Source organism: Ranitomeya imitator, chromosome 10, assembly GCF_032444005.1.
Source record: "Ranitomeya imitator isolate aRanImi1 chromosome 10, aRanImi1.pri, whole genome shotgun sequence".
Classification (NCBI taxonomy): domain Eukaryota; kingdom Metazoa; phylum Chordata; class Amphibia; order Anura; family Dendrobatidae; genus Ranitomeya; species Ranitomeya imitator.
Window position 1 is genome coordinate 80,550,274 of NC_091291.1, and position 20,345 is coordinate 80,570,618.

Below are 20,345 nucleotides of genomic sequence, written 5' to 3' on the forward strand. Positions count from 1 at the left end.
TGACTACACGGTAACAGCTGGTGTATTTCTTCTTCCTATTTCATGTGTGATGATATTGTTTGAGAATCACCAGTGCATGCTGGGATACTCAGGGAAGTGTCATCAGTAGGGTTGAGCAAAACGGATCGTTCATTTTCAAAAGTCCCCGACTTTTGGCAAAGTCGGGTTTCATGAAACCCGGACCCAATCCCTGTGTGGGGTCGGCCATGCGGTACGCGACTTTCGCGCCAAAGTCGCGTTTCGTATGACGTGCTTGGCGCCATTTTTTCAGCCAATGAAGGAGCGTGGGCAGAGTGATGACATAGGTCTTAGGGGCGTGGACGCCTATCGTCATCTTGTCGCTTATGCACTGTAGCGATTTGAAATGTGTAACACCAGCTTTTCTGTTCGGGGACGGAGAGAGAGAGAGAGACACACAGAGCGCCCACAGCCTACTCATCGAATCCGGGCGGCACCGACAGAACTACAAGCCCCGAGAGACCTGTGCAGAACACAGCAATATATGGTTAAAAGACACAGTGCCCCTATTATAATCACAATTTGAACTCATACAATAGTATAATAATTTAAAAAATACTCTGTAAAAAGGGTGCGCTGTGCAGATTTCAGTGAATGAACCACTGATGTAAAGGGGTCAGAACACCTAACCACCACGAGATAGGAAATCACCAGGAAGTCATACAGCATATAGGATTAATAGTATGCCTTTATTTAAATGAAGTGGCAATTTATACAAATAATAAAATGGATATTTTCATAAAAAGATTTTTGATAAAAACAAACAAAACGCAGGAACAATGCTATATGGTGCCCAAGACTACCTCAAAAATATATATATATATATATATATATATATATGTATCACTTTATATGGGCATATAAACAACTCCTCCAGGATATATAATACCACTACTCACTGTGTCATATATATATATATATATATATATATATATATATATATATATATATATATAAAAATGTAAAAAAATATATATATGTGAAAAAATAAAAAATTTTTAAACTAAAAAGTCACATATGACCTATAAAAATGTGAATTGTTATGTGTGTGAAAACTCTAAAATGTTGAAATTTATGAAAAAACGACAGATTAGATACAATAAAAAAATTGTGCATATAGAAATCTTTTATATAAAAGTAAAAAATAAAATAAGGTGCCAATAGTGATGTAAATACAATGACACAGCGAGGTATATTATCAGAATGGGAGAGTTGAAATAGCACCCTATATTCGAACGTGCCCTTATACAAATGACCATAAACAAGTACTCTCTATCAAAACATGCCCCAGTACATATAATTAAAAAGTAATACGCCCACAGCGAGATATAACCTTACATGAGGATTACTGCAACCACTCACTGTGAGATATGTGTACCACATATAGAGATTATAGCAGCATGCTTATAAAAGTGCCCAGGTGCTAATATAGCGTGCTCACACAGCAGAGTAGGATACTAAATGTCTGCTTACTGCATAAAGGAGTGCCCCACTATAGCCAGTTATTATAGATAGATATCCATATGGGCAAATAATTGTAGCAGAGTGACATGTGGCAATACCTGAGAGATGAGGCTGGGTCCGGGACCTGCGTGCGCCCGACGCGCGTTTCGGAAATATTACCTTCGTCAGGGGGTAGTGAGTGGAGATCCCAGAGGGGTATTTATAGGACTTTCACCGAGCGCTGCGTCCCGGGTACGTGCGGCGCATGCGCAGTCTGGAGGTCGGCAACTTCCGGTCCCCGCATCACATGGTCTGTCAGCACAGGAGCGGAGTACCTGGCATGACATAGCAACCATGGATGCAGAGCGCCGGGACTCACCGACACGGGCCGGGCATGCGCACTACCAGGAGCGCAGTGTGGGAGAAGCGGTCCCAGACTGTAAGAGACAGGATAATACAAAATTGGGGAAATAAATATATAAATCTAACATAATACTTGGGGCTATCTTCTCCTTATGCCGGATAAGAGGGACATAGTTATATGGTGCTGCAGCAGTTTATATATAATTCACTGCACCGTATAAATCCCAACAAATGTCATGTGCAATGTACGCCTTTGCTGGATGGATATGTGTAGTATAATAGCAATAATATATTACTCTGCTGTACCATATGTCCATGCATTACTACATCAAATCCGGTGTATTGCATGTACCTGTTCCAGCGTATAAAAACGTCATGTGTGCCATAATTGTAAGCACATGATGACAAAAACACTGTGCCAAGCATATATGCGATTATACAAGATTATGTGAACCATAAAGGTAACAATATTATACTAAAATCATGTATAAATAGATCACCCATAGCCATATGCCCAGTGATATAACACGGATATATACATAGCAATATAGAATACAGTTGTGCACCAGAGCAATACACCTTCTACAGATATTATGTGTTCTTATTTTCTTCCTTCTTTGACTGTCATACAGATGATTGTAGGTTCCACCAGTGCATCAAGCCCTGCAGTCAAATCGTCCGACACACAAGCAAGAAAGCTCCACATAGAATCCCAATCCATCAGTGGTAAGTGTATAGAAGCTACAAATATAAACGTAAAAATTAGGGATCGTAACATCACAGTTAAAAGAATAAAAATATATTTTTTTAAAAGAATTTATTGAGGAAAAAATTTTTTTGTATCCATTAAAACACTTAAGAAAATAAAGTCTAAAAAGGTTTACAGGTAGGTTATAAAAAAGAAGCGAAACTGAGATTTTCGTTCAATCCTTTCGGTGACACCGTCCCTAAGGTCCATATCCATTTTGTTTCTTTTCTGGCTAAAGCTGTACTTATTTCACCCCCTCTCTCATTTATTTGAATCATGTCTATGCCGGTTACTCTCAACAAGGAGGCATCACAACCATGGTGCAATTTAAAATGTTTGGGAATCGTTTTTAAGGACGAAATCTCCTCCACTTCTTTGGCAGCTAAAATTCCCAAAACATGCTCCCTGGTGCGTACTTTGAGTTGTCTAGTTGTCATCCCTATATACACCAGGGAGCATGGGCACGTGGCATGATAAATGACGGCTTTTGAGGTACAGGTGATGGTCTGTTTGATTTTATACAAAATAGTGCCATTATGATTACAAAAACTACTAGTTCTATTAATGTTGGTGCAAGCTACACATTGTCCACATGGCTTGCATCCCGGTATGGTTTTCGTATTTGTAAGAAAGGATTGTATTTCTGATTTGTAGGGATAATGACTTCTGACAAGTTGGTCCTTTAGATTTTTGGATCTGCGATATGTAATATTACATGTTTCCCCGATATATTGTGTTAAAAATCGGGTCAGTTTTTAAAATGGCCCAAGATTTGTTAATATATGTCCTCATTAACTCGGTTTGGCCATGGTATTGGGTGATATATCTCACTACCTTGTTGTTTTTCTGGGGTCTTGTCCCGTACAAAGCTTGATGTCTAGTTGTATGTTTAGCACGGTTATACCCCTTTTTCACTGACCGCTTGCTATATCCTCTTTCCAAGAACCTTTCTTTAAGGTCCATAGCCTGATTCTCAAAGTCTACTTCATTTGTACAGATTCTCCTTAGACGTAAAAATTGTCCTATTGGTATTGAATTAACCCCTTAGTGACCGAGCCAAATTTTTGAAATCTGACCAGTGTCACTTTATGTGGTAATAACTCTGCAACGCTTCAACAAATCCCAGTGATTTTGAGATTGTTTTTTCGTGACACATTCTACTTTATGATAATGGTAAATTTAGTTCAACATTTTTTGTGTTTATTTATAAAAAAAATCAAAAATTTGAGAAAAATGTTAAAAAATTAGCAATTTTCTAAATTTGAATGATTATCCCTTTAATCCATATAGTCATACAACAGCAAACCATTAATAAATAACATTTCCCACATGTCTGCTTTACATCAGGACCATTTGTAAAATGTTATTTTATTTTGTTAGCATTTTAGGAGGTTTAAAAACGTAGCAGCAATTTTTCATTTTTTCAAAGAAATTTACAAAATTTATTTTTTTAGGGACTTATCCATGTTTGAAGTGACTTTAGGGGTCCCATATATTGGGAAACCCCCAAACGTGATACCATTTTAAAAACAGCACCCCTAAACATATTGAAAACTGCTGTCAGGTAGTTTATTAACCCTTCAGGTGCTTTACAGGAATTAATGCAAAGTGGTATGACAGAAATTAAAATGTGTATTTTTACCACCTAAATATTGCTAACTTCTAAACAGATTACTACAGCCGTCAGACTCTAAGGCCGCTATATGGTCATGAATTGCCATGGCAAACATCAGGACCGCAAAATCATGATCTGAGGGCACCAATTGGGATAAAGAGGAAGCCCCCACGCTCTGTTAACCATTTATAATGATGTAGTCACTATTGACAGCAGCATCTAAGGGGTTAAACAGATTTAGAAGGTGCAAATACTGATCGTGGCTGGTGCAGCAAGTTGTCAGCTATAGTGTACAGCCGACAGATGATGGATTGGCATCTGTATGGGGATACTATTCTCTTATATCTAAGGTCAGTTAAAAGACGTATTGGCGGTCATTAAGGGGTTAATCATGGTTGGAGGGTGCGATGAAGAAGCATGTAGTAGTGCGTTCACCGCCGTAGATTTGCGAAAGATATTGGTATATAGGCAACCACTCTCATCCCTATATACACCCACATCCAAAAATTCCATAAAATCCGTGTCACATTTGTATGTTAACCGGATATTTAGCTGATTCTGGTTCAGATGTTCCATAAAGTTATGTAGTGAGTCCTTAGTACCCTGCCAGACAAAAAATATGTCATCAATGAACCGCACCCATATCGGGATGCGGTCCATTGACGACTCAAGTCCGGCATGAAATAAGTCCCTCTCCCACAGCCCCAGGAACAGATTAGCATAAGATGGCGCAAAAGATGCGCCCATTGCTGTTCCCTGGAGCTGTAGGTAGAGGGACCCCTTAAAAAGAAAAAAATTTTTTGAAAGTGAAAATTCAAGTATTTGGACTATAAATTGTCTCATGGATGTGGGTATAACTGAGGAGTTTAAAAAATATTCCGTCGCCCGAACCCCATCGCTGTGGCGGATGTTCGTGTACAGACTCTCAACATCACAAGACACTAAAAGTGTGTCCTCTCCAATAAACAGGCCATCAATTTTTTTCAAAAATTCATTTGTCTTTTATAAAGGATGGTAAGCTCTCGACTAGGGGTTGTAATTTTGAGTCAATGAATTTGTTAATTTTCTCCAAGTAATTCCCACATCCCGATATGATGGGTCTGCCAGGCGGTGTTTCTTGATTTTTATGGACCTTTGGTAATAAATAAAAGGTCGGTACGGTTGGTTCAGGTACTTGAAGGGCTGTATATAGCTCCTTTGAAATGACCCCTATTTCCATGGCATCTTTTAATATCATCAAGAGTTCTGTTTTAAATTTCCCCAGGGGGTTGAATGTCAGTTTTTTATAGTAAATATCATCCCTCAACTGGCGAAATACCTCGGATTCATACATCTGCCTAGGCCAGATCACGATGTTACCCCCCTTGTCAGCCGGTTTTATTACCACATCATTTAATTGATCCAAATTTTTTAGAGCTAATTTCTCTTTTTTATTTAAATTTTCAGCACAAGGAAAGCGTGGAATTTTATCAAATTCTCTGCTGACAGTTTTAACAAAGGTGTCAATGATGGGACAGGCTGACAAAGGGGGAACCTACGAGATCTCGGCCTAATGGATGAAGGGATCTTACCTCCCAATGGCTCGTTGTGCTCTTGGGCCAATTCCTCCAGGGTCTCTAGTGCCTCTTGCTCCGCCTCTGTGGGGAACAATTTGAATAGTTCTTCATTATGAAAGTGTTTTTTAAACATTAGTTTCCTGGCAAACAAATGTAGATCTTTGATAGCTATAAACTTATCAAACTGTGCCGTGGGACAAAACGTAAGACCTTTTTTAAGAACATTAATTTCAGATTCAGTTAAAACATGATTACTCAAGTTAATCACCTTTAAATTATTATCAGCATTTGGTCGATAATTCCGTTTAGCCGGTGTATATCGAGGTTCACGTTTACGTTTTGGTGTAGACGCCATTGAGGCCAGAGTAGAGACAGAGGCGGATGAGGAGGCACCAGAGACATTCACCGGGGCAAGATTGGATGTTGTGGAATCAAAGCGGTCGCGTGTATTACCATCTTGTTGCTGCTTCCGCCACCTGTAAATTTTTCCACTAGAGAAATCTCTTTGATCCCTTATTAATTTACTTTTCTGGGTGGTTTGGATATCTTTAATCCATTGGTCCATCTGTTTTTCAAGTAAACCATCCATAGATGATAATTGTTCAGCTGATAAACAGTTCTTTGCTTTCACATATACTTCATCCAATAATTTATCAATATTGCTTATATTTTGGGAGTTATATTGAACCAACAATTCCATCAACTGCTTAGACGCAGTATTGCACACTCCTTCCCAGCTTTTTATAAAGCCCTCATCAGTAACAGGAAAAGCAGGCGTGACATGTATCCTTAATCCCCTAGGGATGAGTTGGTGTTGAATATAATTCTCTAGAAAAGCCTTACTCCACCAGGCCCTAGTTCTCTTGTACGTCAGATTTTTAATATTTTTAAAAAGATCATCAAATTGCAAACCGTCTGTAACCACGATGTTCGTATTGCCATTTGAAAATACGGCATTGATCTGTCCCTGCCATGACAACTCTCTGGCTTTGAAATCCATATCCAGATGAAAAGGAAAAAGACCTGTGCAGAACACAGCAATATATGGTTAAAAGACACAGTGCCCCTATTATAATCACAATTTGAACTCATACAATAGTATAATAATTTAAAAAATACTCTATAAAAAGGGTGCGCTGTGCAGATTTCAGTGAATGAACCACTGATGTAAAGGGGTCAGAACACCTAACCACCACGAGATAGGAAATCACCAGGAAGTCATACAGCATATAGGATTAATAGTATGCCTTTATTTAAATGAAGTGGCAATTTATACAAATAATAAAATGGATATTTTCATAAAAAGATTTTTGATAAAAACAAACAAAACGCAGGAACAATGCTATATGGTGCCCAAGACTACCTCAAAAATATATATATATATATATGTATCACTTTATATGGGCATATAAACAACTCCTCCAGGATATATAATACCACTACTCACTGTGTCATGTCATATATATATATATATATATATATATATATATATATATATATATATATATATATATATATATATATATATATATATATAAAAATGTAAAAAAATATATATATGTGAAAAAATAAAAAATCCATTTTATTATTTGTATAAATTGCCACTTCATTTAAATAAAGGCATACTATTAATCCTATATGCTGTATGACTTCCTGGTGATTTCCTATCTCGTGGTGGTTAGGTGTTCTGACCCCTTTACATCAGTGGTTCATTCACTGAAATCTGCACAGCGCACCCTTTTTATAGAGTATTTTTTAAATTATTATACTATTGTATGAGTTCAAATTGTGATTATAATAGGGGCACTGTGTCTTTTAACCATATATTGCTGTGTTCTGCACAGGTCTTTTTCCTTTTCATCTGGATATGGATTTCAAAGCCAGAGAGTTGTCATGGCAGGGACAGATCAATGCCGTATTTTCAAATGGCAATACGAACATCGTGGTTACAGACGGTTTGCAATTTGATGATCTTTTTAAAAATATTAAAAATCTGACGTACAAGAGAACTAGGGCCTGGTGGAGTAAGGCTTTTCTAGAGAATTATATTCAACACCAACTCATCCCTAGGGGATTAAGGATACATGTCACGCCTGCTTTTCCTGTTACTGATGAGGGCTTTATAAAAAGCTGGGAAGGAGTGTGCAATACTGCGTCTAAGCAGTTGATGGAATTGTTGGTTCAATATAACTCCCAAAATATAAGCAATATTGATAAATTATTGGATGAAGTATATGTGAAAGCAAAGAACTGTTTATCAGCTGAACAATTATCATCTATGGATGGTTTACTTGAAAAACAGATGGACCAATGGATTAAAGATATCCAAACCACCCAGAAAAGTAAATTAATAAGGGATCAAAGAGATTTCTCTAGTGGAAAAATTTACAGGTGGCGGAAGCAGCAACAAGATGGTAATACACGCGACCGCTTTGATTCCACAACATCCGATCTTGCCCCGGTGAATGTCTCTGGTGCCTCCTCATCCGCCTCTGTCTCTACTCTGGCCTCAATGGCGTCTACACCAAAACGTAAACGTGAACCTCGATATACACCGGCTAAACGGAATTATCGACCAAATGCTGATAATAATTTAAAGGTGATTAACTTGAGTAATCATGTTTTAACTGAATCTGAAATTAATGTTCTTAAAAAAGGTCTTACGTTTTGTCCCACGGCACAGTTTGATAAGTTTATAGCTATCAAAGATCTACATTTGTTTGCCAGGAAACTAATGTTTAAAAAACACTTTCATAATGAAGAACTATTCAAATTGTTCCCCACAGAGGCGGAGCAAGAGGCACTAGAGACCCTGGAGGAATTGGCCCAAGAGCACAACGAGCCATTGGGAGGTAAGATCCCTTCATCCATTAGGCCGAGATCTCGTAGGTTTCCCCCTTTGTCAGCCTGTCCCATCATTGACACCTTTGTTAAAACTGTCAGCAGAGAATTTGATAAAATTCCACGCTTTCCTTGTGCTGAAAATTTAAATAAAAAAGAGAAATTAGCTCTAAAAAATTTGGATCAATTAAATGATGTGGTAATAAAACCGGCTGACAAGGGGGGTAACATCGTGATCTGGCCTAGGCAGATGTATGAATCCGAGGTATTTCGCCAGTTGAGGGATGATATTTACTATAAAAAACTGACATTCAACCCCCTGGGGAAATTTAAAACAGAACTCTTGATGATATTAAAAGATGCCATGGAAATAGGGGTCATTTCAAAGGAGCTATATACAGCCCTTCAAGTACCTGAACCAACCGTACCGACCTTTTATTTATTACCAAAGGTCCATAAAAATCAAGAAACACCGCCTGGCAGACCCATCATATCGGGATGTGGGAATTACTTGGAGAAAATTAACAAATTCATTGACTCAAAATTACAACCCCTAGTCGAGAGCTTACCATCCTTTATAAAAGACACAAATGAATTTTTGAAAAAAATTGATGGCCTGTTTATTGGAGAGGACACACTTTTAGTGTCTTGTGATGTTGAGAGTCTGTACACGAACATCCGCCACAGCGATGGGGTTCGGGCGACGGAATATTTTTTAAACTCCTCAGTTATACCCACATCCATGAGACAATTTATAGTCCAAATACTTGAATTTTCACTTTCAAAAAATTTTTTTCTTTTTAAGGGGTCCCTCTACCTACAGCTCCAGGGAACAGCAATGGGCGCATCTTTTGCGCCATCTTATGCTAATCTGTTCCTGGGGCTGTGGGAGAGGGACTTATTTCATGCCGGACTTGAGTCGTCAATGGACCGCATCCCGATATGGGTGCGGTTCATTGATGACATATTTTTTGTCTGGCAGGGTACTAAGGACTCACTACATAACTTTATGGAACATCTGAACCAGAATCAGCTAAATATCCGGTTAACATACAAATGTGACACGGATTTTATGGAATTTTTGGATGTGGGTGTATATAGGGATGAGAGTGGTTGCCTATATACCAATATCTTTCGCAAATCTACGGCGGTGAACGCACTACTACATGCTTCTTCATCGCACCCTCCAACCATGATTAACCCCTTAATGACCGCCAATACGTCTTTTAACTGACCTTAGATATAAGAGAATAGTATCCCCATACAGATGCCAATCCATCATCTGTCGGCTGTACACTATAGCTGACAACTTGCTGCACCAGCCACGATCAGTATTTGCACCTTCTAAATCTGTTTAACCCCTTAGATGCTGCTGTCAATAGTGACTACATCATTATAAATGGTTAACAGAGCGTGGGGGCTTCCTCTTTATCCCAATTGGTGCCCTCAGATCATGATTTTGCGGTCCTGATGTTTGCCATGGCAATTCATGACCATATAGCGGCCTTAGAGTCTGACGGCTGTAGTAATCTGTTTAGAAGTTAGCAATATTTAGGTGGTAAAAATACACATTTTAATTTCTGTCATACCACTTTGCATTAATTCCTGTAAAGCACCTGAAGGGTTAATAAACTACCTGACAGCAGTTTTCAATATGTTTAGGGGTGCTGTTTTTAAAATGGTATCACGTTTGGGGGTTTCCCAATATATGGGACCCCTAAAGTCACTTCAAACATGGATAAGTCCCTAAAAAAATAAATTTTGTAAATTTCTTTGAAAAAATGAAAAATTGCTGCTACGTTTTTAAACCTCCTAAAATGCTAACAAAATAAAATAACATTTTACAAATGGTCCTGATGTAAAGCAGACATGTGGGAAATGTTATTTATTAATGGTTTGCTGTTGTATGACTATATGGATTAAAGGGATAATCATTCAAATTTAGAAAATTGCTAATTTTTTAACATTTTTCTCAAATTTTTGATTTTTTTTATAAATAAACACAAAAAATGTTGAACTAAATTTACCATTATCATAAAGTAGAATGTGTCACGAAAAAACAATCTCAAAATCACTGGGATTTGTTGAAGCGTTGCAGAGTTATTACCACATAAAGTGACACTGGTCAGATTTCAAAAATTTGGCTCGGTCACTAAGGGGTTAATTCAATACCAATAGGACAATTTTTACGTCTAAGGAGAATCTGTACAAATGAAGTAGACTTTGAGAATCAGGCTATGGACCTTAAAGAAAGGTTCTTGGAAAGAGGATATAGCAAGCGGTCAGTGAAAAAGGGGTATAACCGTGCTAAACATACAACTAGACATCAAGCTTTGTACGGGACAAGACCCCAGAAAAACAACAAGGTAGTGAGATATATCACCCAATACCATGGCCAAACCGAGTTAATGAGGACATATATTAACAAATCTTGGGCCATTTTAAAAACTGACCCGATTTTTAACACAATATATCGGGGAAACATGTAATATTACATATCGCAGATCCAAAAATCTAAAGGACCAACTTGTCAGAAGTCATTATCCCTACAAATCAGAAATACAATCCTTTCTTACAAATACGAAAACCATACCGGGATGCAAGCCATGTGGACAATGTGTAGCTTGCACCAACATTAATAGAACTAGTAGTTTTTGTAATCATAATGGCACTATTTTGTATAAAATCAAACAGACCATCACCTGTACCTCAAAAGCCGTCATTTATCATGCCACGTGCCCATGCTCCCTGGTGTATATAGGGATGACAACTAGACAACTCAAAGTACGCACCAGGGAGCATGTTTTGGGAATTTTAGCTGCCAAAGAAGTGGAGGAGATTTCGTCCTTAAAAACGATTCCCAAACATTTTAAATTGCACCATGGTTGTGATGCCTCCTTGTTGAGAGTAACCGGCATAGACATGATTCAAATAAATGAGAGAGGGGGTGAAATAAGTACAGCTTTAGCCAGAAAAGAAACAAAATGGATATGGACCTTAGGGACGGTGTCACCGAAAGGATTGAACGAAAATCTCAGTTTCGCTTCTTTTTTATAACCTACCTGTAAACCTTTTTAGACTTTATTTTCTTAAGTGTTTTAATGGATACAAAAAAATTTTTTCCTCAATAAATTCTTTTAAAAAAATATATTTTTATTCTTTTAACTGTGATGTTACGATCCCTAATTTTTACGTTTATATTTGTAGCTTCTATACACTTACCACTGATGGATTGGGATTCTATGTGGAGCTTTCTTGCTTGTGTGTCGGACGATTTGACTGCAGGGCTTGATGCACTGGTGGAACCTACAATCATCTGTATGACAGTCAAAGAAGGAAGAAAATAAGAACACATAATATCTGTAGAAGGTGTATTGCTCTGGTGCACAACTGTATTCTATATTGCTATGTATATATCCGTGTTATATCACTGGGCATATGGCTATGGGTGATCTATTTATACATGATTTTAGTATAATATTGTTACCTTTATGGTTCACATAATCTTGTATAATCGCATATATGCTTGGCACAGTGTTTTTGTCATCATGTGCTTACAATTATGGCACACATGACGTTTTTATACGCTGGAACAGGTACATGCAATACACCGGATTTGATGTAGTAATGCATGGACATATGGTACAGCAGAGTAATATATTATTGCTATTATACTACACATATCCATCCAGCAAAGGCGTACATTGCACATGACATTTGTTGGGATTTATACGGTGCAGTGAATTATATATAAACTGCTGCAGCACCATATAACTATGTCCCTCTTATCCGGCATAAGGAGAAGATAGCCCCAAGTATTATGTTAGATTTATATATTTATTTCCCCAATTTTGTATTATCCTGTCTCTTACAGTCTGGGACCGCTTCTCCCACACTGCGCTCCTGGTAGTGCGCATGCCCGGCCCGTGTCGGTGAGTCCCGGCGCTCTGCATCCATGGTTGCTATGTCACGCCAGGTACTCCGCTCCTGTGCTGACAGACCATGTGATGCGGGGACCGGAAGTTGCCGACCTCCAGACTGCGCATGCGCCGCACGTACCCGGGACGCAGCGCTCGGTGAAAGTCCTATAAATACCCCTCTGGGATCTCCACTCACTACCCCCTGACGAAGGTAATATTTCCGAAACGCGCGTCGGGCGCACGCAGGTCCCGGACCCAGCCTCATCTCTCAGGTATTGCCACATGTCACTCTGCTACAATTATTTGCCCATATGGATATCTATCTATAATAACTGGCTATAGTGGGGCACTCCTTTATGCAGTAAGCAGACATTTAGTATCCTACTCTGCTGTGTGAGCACGCTATATTAGCACCTGGGCACTTTTATAAGCATGCTGCTATAATCTCTATATGTGGTACACATATCTCACAGTGAGTGGTTGCAGTAATCCTCATGTAAGGTTATATCTCGCTGTGGGCGTATTACTTTTTAATTATATGTACTGGGGCATGTTTTGATAGAGAGTACTTGTTTATGGTCATTTGTATAAGGGCACGTTCGAATATAGGGTGCTATTTCAACTCTCCCATTCTGATAATATACCTCGCTGTGTCATTGTATTTACATCACTATTGGCACCTTATTTTATTTTTTACTTTTATATAAAAGATTTCTATATGCACAATTTTTTTATTGTATCTAATCTGTCGTTTTTTCATAAATTTCAACATTTTAGAGTTTTCACACACATAACAATTCACATTTTTATAGGTCATATGTGACTTTTTAGTTTAAAAATTTTTTATTTTTTCACATATATATATTTTTTTACATTTTTATATATATATATATATATATATATATATATATATATATATATATATATATATATATATATATATATATATATATGACACAGTGAGTAGTGGTATTATATATCCTGGAGGAGTTGTTTATATGCCCATATAAAGTGATACATATATATATATATATATTTTTGAGGTAGTCTTGGGCACCATATAGCATTGTTCCTGCGTTTTGTTTGTTTTTATCAAAAATCTTTTTATGAAAATATCCATTTTATTATTTGTATAAATTGCCACTTCATTTAAATAAAGGCATACTATTAATCCTATATGCTGTATGACTTCCTGGTGATTTCCTATCTCGTGGTGGTTAGGTGTTCTGACCCCTTTACATCAGTGGTTCATTCACTGAAATCTGCACAGCGCACCCTTTTTATAGAGTATTTTTTAAATTATTATACTATTGTATGAGTTCAAATTGTGATTATAATAGGGGCACTGTGTCTTTTAACCATATATTGCTGTGTTCTGCACAGGTCTTTTTCCTTTTCATCTGGATATGGATTTCAAAGCCAGAGAGTTGTCATGGCAGGGACAGATCAATGCCGTATTTTCAAATGGCAATACGAACATCGTGGTTACAGACGGTTTGCAATTTGATGATCTTTTTAAAAATATTAAAAATCTGACGTACAAGAGAACTAGGGCCTGGTGGAGTAAGGCTTTTCTAGAGAATTATATTCAACACCAACTCATCCCTAGGGGATTAAGGATACATGTCACGCCTGCTTTTCCTGTTACTGATGAGGGCTTTATAAAAAGCTGGGAAGGAGTGTGCAATACTGCGTCTAAGCAGTTGATGGAATTGTTGGTTCAATATAACTCCCAAAATATAAGCAATATTGATAAATTATTGGATGAAGTATATGTGAAAGCAAAGAACTGTTTATCAGCTGAACAATTATCATCTATGGATGGTTTACTTGAAAAACAGATGGACCAATGGATTAAAGATATCCAAACCACCCAGAAAAGTAAATTAATAAGGGATCAAAGAGATTTCTCTAGTGGAAAAATTTACAGGTGGCGGAAGCAGCAACAAGATGGTAATACACGCGACCGCTTTGATTCCACAACATCCGATCTTGCCCCGGTGAATGTCTCTGGTGCCTCCTCATCCGCCTCTGTCTCTACTCTGGCCTCAATGGCGTCTACACCAAAACGTAAACGTGAACCTCGATATACACCGGCTAAACGGAATTATCGACCAAATGCTGATAATAATTTAAAGGTGATTAACTTGAGTAATCATGTTTTAACTGAATCTGAAATTAATGTTCTTAAAAAAGGTCTTACGTTTTGTCCCACGGCACAGTTTGATAAGTTTATAGCTATCAAAGATCTACATTTGTTTGCCAGGAAACTAATGTTTAAAAAACACTTTCATAATGAAGAACTATTCAAATTGTTCCCCACAGAGGCGGAGCAAGAGGCACTAGAGACCCTGGAGGAATTGGCCCAAGAGCACAACGAGCCATTGGGAGGTAAGATCCCTTCATCCATTAGGCCGAGATCTCGTAGGTTTCCCCCTTTGTCAGCCTGTCCCATCATTGACACCTTTGTTAAAACTGTCAGCAGAGAATTTGATAAAATTCCACGCTTTCCTTGTGCTGAAAATTTAAATAAAAAAGAGAAATTAGCTCTAAAAAATTTGGATCAATTAAATGATGTGGTAATAAAACCGGCTGACAAGGGGGGTAACATCGTGATCTGGCCTAGGCAGATGTATGAATCCGAGGTATTTCGCCAGTTGAGGGATGATATTTACTATAAAAAACTGACATTCAACCCCCTGGGGAAATTTAAAACAGAACTCTTGATGATATTAAAAGATGCCATGGAAATAGGGGTCATTTCAAAGGAGCTATATACAGCCCTTCAAGTACCTGAACCAACCGTACCGACCTTTTATTTATTACCAAAGGTCCATAAAAATCAAGAAACACCGCCTGGCAGACCCATCATATCGGGATGTGGGAATTACTTGGAGAAAATTAACAAATTCATTGACTCAAAATTACAACCCCTAGTCGAGAGCTTACCATCCTTTATAAAAGACACAAATGAATTTTTGAAAAAAATTGATGGCCTGTTTATTGGAGAGGACACACTTTTAGTGTCTTGTGATGTTGAGAGTCTGTACACGAACATCCGCCACAGCGATGGGGTTCGGGCGACGGAATATTTTTTAAACTCCTCAGTTATACCCACATCCATGAGACAATTTATAGTCCAAATACTTGAATTTTCACTTTCAAAAAATTTTTTTCTTTTTAAGGGGTCCCTCTACCTACAGCTCCAGGGAACAGCAATGGGCGCATCTTTTGCGCCATCTTATGCTAATCTGTTCCTGGGGCTGTGGGAGAGGGACTTATTTCATGCCGGACTTGAGTCGTCAATGGACCGCATCCCGATATGGGTGCGGTTCATTGATGACATATTTTTTGTCTGGCAGGGTACTAAGGACTCACTACATAACTTTATGGAACATCTGAACCAGAATCAGCTAAATATCCGGTTAACATACAAATGTGACACGGATTTTATGGAATTTTTGGATGTGGGTGTATATAGGGATGAGAGTGGTTGCCTATATACCAATATCTTTCGCAAATCTACGGCGGTGAACGCACTACTACATGCTTCTTCATCGCACCCTCCAACCATGATTAACCCCTTAATGACCGCCAATACGTCTTTTAACTGACCTTAGATATAAGAGAATAGTATCCCCATACAGATGCCAATCCATCATCTGTCGGCTGTACACTATAGCTGACAACTTGCTGCACCAGCCACGATCAGTATTTGCACCTTCTAAATCTGTTTAACCCCTTAGATGCTGCTGTCAATAGTGACTACATCATTATAAATGGTTAACAGAGCGTGGGGGCTTCCTCTTTATCCCAATTGGTGCCCTCAGATCATGATTTTGCGGTCCTGATGTTTGCCATGGCAATTCATGACCATATAGCGGCCTTAGAGTCTGACGGCTGTAGTAATCTGTTTAGAAGTTAGCAATATTTAGGTGGTAAAAATACACATTTTAATTTCTGTCATACCACTTTGCATTAATTCCTGTAAAGCACCTGAAGGGTTAATAAACTACCTGACAGCAGTTTTCAATATGTTTAGGGGTGCTGTTTTTAAAATGGTATCACGTTTGGGGGTTTCCCAATATATGGGACCCCTAAAGTCACTTCAAACATGGATAAGTCCCTAAAAAAATAAATTTTGTAAATTTCTTTGAAAAAATGAAAAATTGCTGCTACGTTTTTAAACCTCCTAAAATGCTAACAAAATAAAATAACATTTTACAAATGGTCCTGATGTAAAGCAGACATGTGGGAAATGTTATTTATTAATGGTTTGCTGTTGTATGACTATATGGATTAAAGGGATAATCATTCAAATTTAGAAAATTGCTAATTTTTTAACATTTTTCTCAAATTTTTGATTTTTTTTATAAATAAACACAAAAAATGTTGAACTAAATTTACCATTATCATAAAGTAGAATGTGTCACGAAAAAACAATCTCAAAATCACTGGGATTTGTTGAAGCGTTGCAGAGTTATTACCACATAAAGTGACACTGGTCAGATTTCAAAAATTTGGCTCGGTCACTAAGGGGTTAATTCAATACCAATAGGACAATTTTTACGTCTAAGGAGAATCTGTACAAATGAAGTAGACTTTGAGAATCAGGCTATGGACCTTAAAGAAAGGTTCTTGGAAAGAGGATATAGCAAGCGGTCAGTGAAAAAGGGGTATAACCGTGCTAAACATACAACTAGACATCAAGCTTTGTACGGGACAAGACCCCAGAAAAACAACAAGGTAGTGAGATATATCACCCAATACCATGGCCAAACCGAGTTAATGAGGACATATATTAACAAATCTTGGGCCATTTTAAAAACTGACCCGATTTTTAACACAATATATCGGGGAAACATGTAATATTACATATCGCAGATCCAAAAATCTAAAGGACCAACTTGTCAGAAGTCATTATCCCTACAAATCAGAAATACAATCCTTTCTTACAAATACGAAAACCATACCGGGATGCAAGCCATGTGGACAATGTGTAGCTTGCACCAACATTAATAGAACTAGTAGTTTTTGTAATCATAATGGCACTATTTTGTATAAAATCAAACAGACCATCACCTGTACCTCAAAAGCCGTCATTTATCATGCCACGTGCCCATGCTCCCTGGTGTATATAGGGATGACAACTAGACAACTCAAAGTACGCACCAGGGAGCATGTTTTGGGAATTTTAGCTGCCAAAGAAGTGGAGGAGATTTCGTCCTTAAAAACGATTCCCAAACATTTTAAATTGCACCATGGTTGTGATGCCTCCTTGTTGAGAGTAACCGGCATAGACATGATTCAAATAAATGAGAGAGGGGGTGAAATAAGTACAGCTTTAGCCAGAAAAGAAACAAAATGGATATGGACCTTAGGGACGGTGTCACCGAAAGGATTGAACGAAAATCTCAGTTTCGCTTCTTTTTTATAACCTACCTGTAAACCTTTTTAGACTTTATTTTCTTAAGTGTTTTAATGGATACAAAAAAATTTTTTCCTCAATAAATTCTTTTAAAAAAATATATTTTTATTCTTTTAACTGTGATGTTACGATCCCTAATTTTTACGTTTATATTTGTAGCTTCTATACACTTACCACTGATGGATTGGGATTCTATGTGGAGCTTTCTTGCTTGTGTGTCGGACGATTTGACTGCAGGGCTTGATGCACTGGTGGAACCTACAATCATCTGTATGACAGTCAAAGAAGGAAGAAAATAAGAACACATAATATCTGTAGAAGGTGTATTGCTCTGGTGCACAACTGTATTCTATATTGCTATGTATATATCCGTGTTATATCACTGGGCATATGGCTATGGGTGATCTATTTATACATGATTTTAGTATAATATTGTTACCTTTATGGTTCACATAATCTTGTATAATCGCATATATGCTTGGCACAGTGTTTTTGTCATCATGTGCTTACAATTATGGCACACATGACGTTTTTATACGCTGGAACAGGTACATGCAATACACCGGATTTGATGTAGTAATGCATGGACATATGGTACAGCAGAGTAATATATTATTGCTATTATACTACACATATCCATCCAGCAAAGGCGTACATTGCACATGACATTTGTTGGGATTTATACGGTGCAGTGAATTATATATAAACTGCTGCAGCACCATATAACTATGTCCCTCTTATCCGGCATAAGGAGAAGATAGCCCCAAGTATTATGTTAGATTTATATATTTATTTCCCCAATTTTGTATTATCCTGTCTCTTACAGTCTGGGACCGCTTCTCCCACACTGCGCTCCTGGTAGTGCGCATGCCCGGCCCGTGTCGGTGAGTCCCGGCGCTCTGCATCCATGGTTGCTATGTCATGCCAGGTACTCCGCTCCTGTGCTGACAGACCATGTGATGCGGGGACCGGAAGTTGCCGACCTCCAGACTGCGCATGCGCCGCACGTACCCGGGACGCAGCGCTCGGTGAAAGTCCTATAAATACCCCTCTGGGATCTCCACTCACTACCCCCTGACGAAGGTAATATTTCCGAAACGCGCGTCGGGCGCACGCAGGTCCCGGACCCAGCCTCATCTCTCAGGTATTGCCACATGTCACTCTGCTACAATTATTTGCCCATATGGATATCTATCTATAATAACTGGCTATAGTGGGGCACTCCTTTATGCAGTAAGCAGACATTTAGTATCCTACTCTGCTGTGTGAGCACGCTATATTAGCACCTGGGCACTTTTATAAGCATGCTGCTATAATCTCTATATGTGGTACACATATCTCACAGTGAGTGGTTGCAGTAATCCTCATGTAAGGTTATATCTCGCTGTGGGCGTATTACTTTTTAATTATATGTACTGGGGCATGTTTTGATAGAGAGTACTTGTTTATGGTCATTTGTATAATGGCACGTTCGAATATAGGGTGCTATTTCAACTCTCCCATTCTGATAATATACCTCGCTGTGTCATTGTATTTACATCACTATTGGCACCTTATTTTATTTTTTACTTTTATATAAAAGATTTCTATATGCACAATTTTTTTTATTGTATCTAATCTGTCGTTTTTTCATAAATTTCACCATTTTAGAGTTTTCACACACATAACAATTCACATTTTTATAGGTCATATGTGACTTTTTAGTTTAAAAATTTTTTATTTTTTCACATACGGTATATATATTTTTTTACATTTTTTTATATATATATATATATATATATATGACACAGTGAGTAGTGGTATTATATATCCTGGAGGAGTTGTTTATATGCCCATATAAAGTGATACATATATATATATATATATTTGAGGTAGTCTTGGGCACCATATAGCATTGTTCCTGCGTTTTGTTTGTTTTTATCAAAAATCTTTTTATGAAAATATCCATTTTATTATTTGTATAAATTGCCACTTCATTTAAATAAAGGCATACTATTAATCCTATATGCTGTATGACTTCCTGGTGATTTCCTATCTCGTGGTGGTTAGGTGTTCCAAGCCCCGAGAGAACAGACTCTGCCAGCAGTGCCCCCAGGAGGCCGTGGAGGATGAGGCTCACTTCCTGCTGAGGTGCCCCAAATACTCCGCAGTGAGGGACACTCACTTCAAGAGGCTGTCTGATCTCCTCCCTGACTTCACCTCCAAGGAGGAGGAAGAGAAACTGCCAATAATACTGGGGGAAGAGGAAAGTGCAGCAACCGTAGCAGCGGAATATGTCAGTGCCTGCCACAGACTAAGAGGAGCCTGATATGTCATGGACTCCTATACCCCACCCTGGAAACATCCCCTATCCTCTAAAAGGAATTTGATATTCCCTGGACCTCTATATGCCCCCTCCCCCACCCCCGTATTT

The 20,345-nt window shown here is 38.1% G+C and overlaps 3 protein-coding genes across 3 annotated transcripts; 2 read left to right on the forward strand and 1 right to left on the reverse strand.

Moving 5' to 3' along the window:
- Nucleotides 1-1,108: 1,108 nt before the first annotated feature.
- Nucleotides 1,109-6,894, reverse strand: LOC138650925 (uncharacterized). The gene is made up of 2 exons (XM_069740808.1): nt 5,759-6,894; nt 1,109-2,565 (listed from the first exon to the last, which is right to left on the reverse strand). The coding sequence occupies exons 1-2, from the start codon at nt 6,741-6,743 to the stop codon at nt 2,426-2,428; spliced, it is 1,125 nt and encodes a 374-aa protein (XP_069596909.1). The 5' UTR covers nt 6,744-6,894; the 3' UTR covers nt 1,109-2,425.
- A 655-nt stretch (nt 6,895-7,549) lies between these two features.
- Nucleotides 7,550-12,534, forward strand: LOC138650886 (uncharacterized). Its single transcript, XM_069740742.1, has 2 exons — nt 7,550-8,595; nt 11,792-12,534. The coding sequence occupies exons 1-2, from the start codon at nt 7,611-7,613 to the stop codon at nt 11,929-11,931; spliced, it is 1,125 nt and encodes a 374-aa protein (XP_069596843.1). The 5' UTR covers nt 7,550-7,610; the 3' UTR covers nt 11,932-12,534.
- A 1,225-nt stretch (nt 12,535-13,759) lies between these two features.
- LOC138652280 (uncharacterized) lies at nt 13,760-19,376 on the forward strand. Its single transcript, XM_069743050.1, has 2 exons — nt 13,760-14,895; nt 18,092-19,376. The coding sequence occupies exons 1-2, from the start codon at nt 13,911-13,913 to the stop codon at nt 18,229-18,231; spliced, it is 1,125 nt and encodes a 374-aa protein (XP_069599151.1). The 5' UTR covers nt 13,760-13,910; the 3' UTR covers nt 18,232-19,376.
- Nucleotides 19,377-20,345: the final 969 nt, after the last annotated feature.